At 59.5% G+C, this 7356-nt stretch overlaps 1 protein-coding gene across 15 annotated transcripts in view; it reads right to left on the bottom strand.

Moving 5' to 3' along the window:
* Window positions 1-2455: 2455 nt before the first annotated feature.
* ARHGEF2 (Rho/Rac guanine nucleotide exchange factor 2) overlaps window positions 2456-7356 on the bottom strand; it is a 38327-nt gene continuing 33426 nt past the window's right edge. For 13 of the 15 annotated variants that reach the window (XM_058701864.1, XM_058701868.1, XM_058701874.1 and 10 more), the window contains 8 exons: window positions 6628-6825; window positions 6204-6323; window positions 6031-6098; window positions 5856-5891; window positions 5630-5680; window positions 5051-5494; window positions 4627-4810; window positions 2456-3605 (listed from right to left, as the gene is read on the bottom strand). In XM_058701864.1, the coding sequence (XP_058557847.1) occupies window positions 3532-3605; window positions 4627-4810; window positions 5051-5494; window positions 5630-5680; window positions 5856-5891; window positions 6031-6098; window positions 6204-6323; window positions 6628-6825 (1175 nt within the window). In that variant the 3' untranslated portion in view covers window positions 2456-3531. The remainder of the gene's footprint in view (window positions 3606-4626; window positions 4811-5050; window positions 5495-5629; window positions 5681-5855; window positions 5892-6030; window positions 6099-6203; window positions 6324-6627; window positions 6826-7356) is intronic. The other 2 variants (XM_058701865.1, XM_058701870.1) reach the window with 1 other exon arrangement.

Below are 7356 nucleotides of genomic sequence, written 5' to 3'. Positions count from 1 at the left end.
GATCAAAGCACCCAGAATCACATCCTAGCTCTGACGCTAACCAGCGGAGGGACCTCAGTAAGTGACTTGTCTCTACTGTTTTTCACATCTGTAGAGTGGGGTGTTGAGGATTCAACGGTACCTGAAGTCGTGTGTTGGCTATTGTTCTTATACTTCATGTAAAATGGAATCAGAGAGAAGAAAGAGGAGGAAAAGAAGGAACAGGCGGCAGCAGGGAGACAGGGACCCACAGCCAGAGATGGCTCGTTTGGGATAATGTTTACATGCTCTGGAGTGAAATGGAAGTTTTACATGAAGAACTGAGAGAGCTGCCTGGCTGGCTCAGTTGGAAGAGCCCAGGACTCTTGATCTCAGGGTCGTGAGTTCAAGCTCCGTGGTGAGTATAGAGCAACAGAAAAAGAGAGAGAGACCGGAAAAAAAAAAAAAAGAAAAAAAAAGAAAGGAACTGAGTGAGGGATTGGCCCCTGGTTTCCATATCCATGGAGACCCAGCAGTGATACGGGAGAGCACTCTGGCCTCCCAAGGACCCAGAGCCACGGCAGGACATTAAGCCATGTTAACGACATTTAATTAGGTGCTTGATGTTTAGTTTCCTCCTTTTGATGTTTAAACTGGTTCATGTCTGTCAGGATAGGAAATCCTGTTCCCAGTCAATTCAGGATGGAAAATCCTCCCCTCTCGCCACCCCTGCAGCTCCTCTGATGGCTTTGCTGGGATATTGGCTCCCAGGGGGCATCTGTGCTAATGGGGCCTGGAGGTAAATACTGAGTTTATTATTCTCTTCAGTTTTGGTTTTGTTTTTTTTTTTTTTTTTTAGAGAGCATGCACCTTGCCGAATTCTTTTTCTTTTCATGGTTGTTTTTAAGAGAGAGAGAAAGAATGCGAATGGAGGAGGGGCGCAAAGAGGGGGGAGACACAGAATCTGAAATAGGTTCCAGGCTCTGGACCATCAGTACAGAGCCGGACGCGGGGCCTGAACCCAGGAACCACGAGATCATGACCTGAGCCAAAGCTGGACGGTAAACCGACTGCACCACCCAGGTGCCCTGGTAAATACTGAATTAAACAGGCCCCAGTCGGAGATGAGGGACCATGTGCATCTAACCTTGGAGAGGAGAGGGGTGGGAGAGGCAGGGGAGGGGCAGCGAGGAGGGCCCGCTCGCCAGCTGGGCACTCCATGCAGTGGAAGGCAGGCACTGGTGAGAAGCTGGGCCCTGGCTCCCTGCAGTAAGCGGCCAGAGAGCTTCGAACCTGCCGTGGGGAGGACAGGCGCTGACTGTGTTCCAGAAGAAGGGCTTAGGGAGGGCACCGCGGGCAGAACCCGGAAAGCTGCAAGACTCATCTACGGGAGCAGCCAGGTCAGAGAGGGGTGGACATCAGGTCTCAGGGCCAAGAGGTGGCAGAGGGCCAGTGCTGCTGGGAATACACCAGTGCTGTCCTCATGAGCCATGGGCTTCCCCACATCCACTCTGGGCTCTGGGGCTCCAGGTCTCCCCTTCCCCCTGACCAGCATCCCTCACTGGCTGTGTGACATTGGAGGAGCCCGCACTGCCCTCTCTTGGCCTGACACTATCACCACCCCCCCCACACACACACCCCGACGCTGGCCCCTAACAGGTTTGGGACCCAGACCCCAGCCAAGGAGGCAGCACACTAGAAGCCGGTGCTCAGGGGGGAAGTGGAGGGCTGGCTCCGGCATCCCGGCCGGGCAACCTTCCCTTGGGCACCTGCCCACCTCAGGTCCCAGAACAGCGGAGACAGCACTCGCCAAAGGCCGGATGCCGTGGGCCAGATGTCCAGGACGGAGGTGCGGCCCCAAGCCGGCCCCCCAGCTGATTTCAGTTCCTCTCCTCAGCGGAGGCCTTCCGCTGTGCCAGCCAGGGTACCACCAGTGCGTGTGCCTGTGAGTACCAGCGAGCGTGCGCACCAGCGCATGGCCACGGGCCGCCCTCCCTCCTCCCCACCACCGCCCCAGGTACTGACCAGAAACAGGAAGTAAAATTAACCGAAACCGAGAACTGAAACCGACGTAATCTCTCACTGCCTCTGGGAGAGGTCGCGCGGGGGCTGTGACACAACACAGAACTGGGGCACAGTGACTCTAGGGACAGGCCGACAGGAACTGTGTCCGGAAGGGAGGCGTGGGGGCAACAGGCTGACGTCATTTCTGAGCAGGACACACAAAGGGGGCGGGGGGGGGGGGAGGGCAGGTGCTTCACCAGAACCCAAGTGCCCCTCACCCCACCCCGCTGCTTGGGGACATCCACGATGACAAAACGGGCTGGGGCAGCTTCTCCTGTCAGTGGCCTGTCTTCAGTGAGACGCCCGCTTCCTGTGAGAGGAAAGGCCCCTTCGGGGGTTGGGGGGGAAGCAGCTGGTGCCTGCCCCTGCCCCCACCCCCAGCAGTGCCCCGGGCAGGGGAAGAGGGGGGCAGAAGACACCTAGAGACAGCACCTTGTGGGGTTCCAGGTCTTTAATTTTCCCTGCTTTATCTTTTTTTTTCTTTTTTCTTTTTTTAACAATCAAATTGGCAGAAAATGGCTGGGGCTGGTGGGCACTGGGGGTCCACTGAAAAATCCCCAAAATTCACACTGAGGTTTCAGTCCCGGTTGCTGAGGTGGGGATGAGGTCAGGCTTCACGGAGATTTCCCAACTCACCCTAGAACATTTTTCCCAAACGGCTGGAGAAGAGGTCAGAATAGGTCCCCCATTACTGTAGATGAGGATATGGTCCCCCCCACCCCTCAAGCTCTTCTGATACGCGGAGATAGAAGGCTGTGGTTTCTAATTGCCTAAAATCATCTCTTAAAAATACAAAACACGTGCAGTTGGCTTTGGTACAAAAAAGAAAACAACGACAACAAAAAAACATTCTGGTCCCGTGGGTTTTCCCCTCACCCCCCCAACAAAGCCGTTAGGGCCACCTCAGCCCCTCCTCCATCAGCTCCGGAAGCCAGGCGGTCTCCCTGGGGCTCCCGGGAGGATGGACAAGGGAGAAGAGCAGTGCGAGGCTGAGGGGGAGGGAGGGGGGCGTGGCCCTGCCCACAGCCCCTCTTGGGGGGGGGGGGGTCAGCAGGGTCCTGCGGTGCAGCCCCTCCTCACAGACGGTGTTGCCCAGGAGGGGCGTCAGGGTTAGAACCCAGCAGCGGCACGGTTAAGCCTGAATAAACCCCAGTAGTGTTACAGGACAAGGCCCCCTGATCCCTATGGCTTGGTTCCCATGTCCCTGGTGCTCTAAATCTCCCCACTCCCTGCGTCACTAATAAACAATAAATAAATAAATTTTCCTAAAGTAGAGGGAAGAAGGCATGAAAAACTGGCATCTGTGGTGTAGCTTCTGGATGCCACCAGGGGGCACTGCGGCCCAATTCCTCCAGCTTCCTAAGCGGCCCCAGGTGTCCAAGGAGCCCAAGAGCTGGCAAGGACAATCAGCAGTTCTAATGTTCCCTCATCATTGGCGGATTGGAGTCCCCAGAGTTTGCCTCCCTCGGTGTGTTCTTCATGGGGGCACAGGACGGGGGAGGGGCCCCCTTAGCTCTCTGAAGCCACAGGCTCCCCGTCGCGAGTCTCTGTCTCTTCCGGGATGTCCTGCATTCGGGTGAAGTCTAAAGGGGGACGGGGCAGCGTTAGTGAGAGGGCACCCGCTCGGCGAGCAGCTGCACCCCTACACTGACGCCGCCCCATGTCAGCAAAGTAATGTTCCCACACCTGTGTGCTGCTTCCCTTCCTGAGGATAGGAGGATACGGCGTGGCCAATAAAATACAAAATACTCTGGGGCGCCTGGGTGGCTCAGTCGGTTGAGCATCCGACTAGCTTTTGCCCCACATTGACCTCTGCCAATGACAGCGTGGAGCCGGCTTGGGACCCTCTCTCTCCCTCTCTCTCTCTGCTCCTCCCCTGCTCGTCCTCTGTCTCTCTAAAATTAAAAATAAAATAAGATAAACAAATAAGGGCGCCTGGCTGGCTGAGTAGTGGAGCATGGGACTCGATCTCAGGGGTGTGAGTTCAAGTGGCCCCACGCTGGGTGCAGAGATTATTTAAAAATAAAATCTTAAATGGGGTTCCGGGGGCGGGGGGTTCAGTTAAGCATCTGACTCTTGGTTTTGGCTCAGGTCACGATCTCACAGTTTGTGCGTTCAAGCCCCACATCAGGCTCTGTGCTGACAATGCAGAGCCTGCTTGGAGTCTCTCTCTCTCCCCCACCCCTCTCTCTGCCCCTCCAGCCCACATCTCTCTCACTCTCAAAATAAATAAAACTAAAAACAAATAAACAAATAAGATACAAAATATTTTAAGATGGTTACATAAAGGCACACTAGCTTTTGGTTATTTTGTGTTTCCTGAACAAACTATGAGAACTTGGAAGGTCTTAGAATTTTTTTTTTTTTCTTAGAAACCTATTTCTACTTGAAGAGGCTGAGATCACACTCACTGGAGGAGACAGAGGCTCCTACATTTGCTTCCTAGAGCTCCGCCACCCGCTCACCATCAGAAGAGGCTGCAGGTGTGTCCTCTGTGCCCCTCCCAAGAGTCACCATAGCCCTGGGAGGTTAACTAGGGGTCACCTCGCATGTCCCCAGGACACACAGCCAAGGGCGGCACCCCACTTCCCTTCTGCGCCTCACCTCGCGGACTATGGGGAGGGGACAGGCGGCTGCCCCCCTCCTCCTCGCTGCCCGTGTCGGGGTCACTGCTGTCCTGCAGCCGCTCCTCGGGGCTGCCCAGCTCCTGTCTCTCTCGGTCCTCAAAGGGTCGATGGATAGAGCGAATGGTCACAGACAAATCCAGGCGGTCGTGGCCTCGGCTGGGCTGTGACGGGCCGGCAGGAAAGGCAGCAGGCCGAGGAATGAGCTCAGCCAGGGCAGCACCGCTGAGCGCCTTGTGCCCCTGACCGCCCGTCCCAGCCCCCCAGTTGCCCACTTCTGTGCCCCACTGCCTATCCCAGCCGCCCAGACCGCCCGTCCCGGCCCCCCAGCCGGCGCCCAGTGCTTCTGGCCGCGGCCGGTCGCCTTCGGGCTCGAGTCCCCGGTTGGCTCCGGGCCTCCTTACCTGCGGCGGCGTGAAACTCAGGTAGAGGGCGTCTCCGGCCGGGAGGCTGCGGCGCCGAGGGTCCAGGGGCCTGCGGGCCCAGGGGGCCTCGGCCGGAGGGGGCTCGCTATGGCCCAAGGCGGCCAGCTGCCTGCGCGCCTCCTCGGCCTCGCGCTCCAGCAGGGCCCGGGCCTGCTCGCTCTCGCGGAGCCGGGCCTCCAGGCTGCCCGCCTCGGTGGCGCGCTCCTCGCCCAGCCGCCGGCAGCGCCGCAGCTCCTCCTGCAGCAGCGCGTGCTGACGCTGCAGCAGGGCCAGCTCGGTGGCCTGCTTGTCGGGGGCCGCGGGGGCCGGCCCGCTGCGGCCGAGCTCCCCGTCGCGGGAGTTGGCTCGGGTCAGCTTCTCCCGCCGCTCGGGGCCCTCGGGGAAGCGGGCTTCCATCAGGGTGTCCTGCTGGGCCACAGCCGCCTGGGGGCGCACGGGGACAGTCAGGTGTAGGGGAACCCGGTGGGGGGGTGGGGGGAGGGGAGCGTGCCTAGGCCAGGCTGACGGGCCCCCACCCCTGCCCCACCCCGCCTCTGGCTCCTCCCCGCCCCCACCGACCTGGAGACCGTGCAGGAGTCCATAGAGATTGACCAATCGCTGTAACGCTTCCTGAGGACAGAGGAGGGGGTGGGGACAGGGCCCAAGCTTCAGGGTGGGAGAGCTGCCCAGAAGGCGACTGAATGTGGGTTTGGGGACAGTCAACCTTTGGACACTTTCCGATGTAGCGTCTCCCCGACACGACACCCTCCCTCCAGTCTGCCATACCTCCTCACATCCCTCTCACCTCCTGGGGAGCCCTCAGCTGATTTCCATTCCGATCCTGCAGAGACAGGCAAGGATGGGCACTCATAGACACAAGGTCCCTGGAGCGTGTCCCTGACAGCTCTGCGTCAGGGGCCAACAGCCCGGCCGCCCCCCTTCCCACCCTCTGCCAGTTCCGGCACCTCCTGCGGACCCACCTTCTGGCTGGAGTCGGAGTCAGCTCTGCAGAGCTCAATTGAGCCATTGAAGGTTCTGGCCTCACCATCTGCAAAGATGGAAAAGGACAGGCTGAGCTCCGACTTCAGGGCCCTGCAGTTTGGCCCCTCCTACCCCCCCCCCCGCCCCCCCCACGGCCCCGGCCCGCACTCACTGGCGGTGACCCCAGGACTCGTGCTCCCGCCGCTGTCCGGGTCCACGGGCAAGGCTGGTTCCCGGGGCGTGAGGAGCAGCTCCACGCCGGGCCCCACCAGGAGGTCCTTCAGGCCCTCCACTACAGGGAAGGGAGGACATGAGGACAGGAGCCGGAACCTTTGGTAGGGGCGGGGCGGGGCGGGGGGCGGGGGGAGGGAGTGGTAGGGGGCACCCTCGTCCCCCGGCACCGGCAACGTTTAGGCATCTGGGGGAGCCCCCTGCACAGGTGGCCTCCACCATACCACCACCCACGAGACAGAGGTTACTTCAGCAAGGACCAGGCCTCCTTCCCGCACCGGGCACCGGCGGGCACTCCCACGGACGGGGCCTCCCCTCGTCTGTGTGCCCACGCTCTGTGAGGTCACGAGGGGGGGCCCCCTCACCCTCACGGATGGCATCCTGCAGCAGCCGCTCCCCGCGAGGGCACTCCAGGGACTCGGAGCGGAAAAGGCCCCGGGGCAGGGTGGGCAGGGTCACCCCGCCACCATCATCTTCCACCTGGAAATGGGTCATCTCGGCGAACAGCCCAACCTTTTCTTGTAGCAGCTCTGCCAGCGCCCGGTCTTTCTGTCGCAGCTCCGCTGTGGACGAGGGACGGATGAGCACAGGGAGGCCTGGGAGCCAGCAGCGGAAAGGCTGCCCGAGGGCTCAGAGGCCAGGCCCGGGCTCAGTGGCAGGACTTAAGTCTGAATTTTTGGCATTTATGCAAAAGAAAAAAAAAAAAAAAAAAAACACTTCTTCGGGGAAAAGTAATACATTCACTTATTGTTTTCTTTTTTTTTTTTTTCAACGTTTATTTATTTTTGGGACAGAGAGAGACAGAGCATGAACGGGGGAGGGGCAGAGAGAGAGAGGGAGACACAGAATCGGAAACAGGCTCCAGGCTCCGAGCCATCAGCCCAGAGCCCGACGCGGGGCTCGAACGCACGGACCGCGAGATCGTGACCTGGCTGAAGTCGGACGCCCAACTGACTGCGCCACCCAGGCACCCCCACTTATTGTTTTCTAAAGTAGGCTCCATGCAGCGCCTGCGTGGCTCAGTCAGTTACGTGTCCGACTTCAGCTCGGGTCATGATCTCGCAATCCATGAGTTCAAGCCCCGCGTCAGGCTC

The sequence above is a fragment of the Neofelis nebulosa genome, chromosome 15, assembly GCF_028018385.1.
Source record: "Neofelis nebulosa isolate mNeoNeb1 chromosome 15, mNeoNeb1.pri, whole genome shotgun sequence".
In the NCBI taxonomy this organism is placed as follows: domain Eukaryota; kingdom Metazoa; phylum Chordata; class Mammalia; order Carnivora; family Felidae; genus Neofelis; species Neofelis nebulosa.
This window is presented reverse-complemented; position numbering and strand designations above follow the sequence as displayed.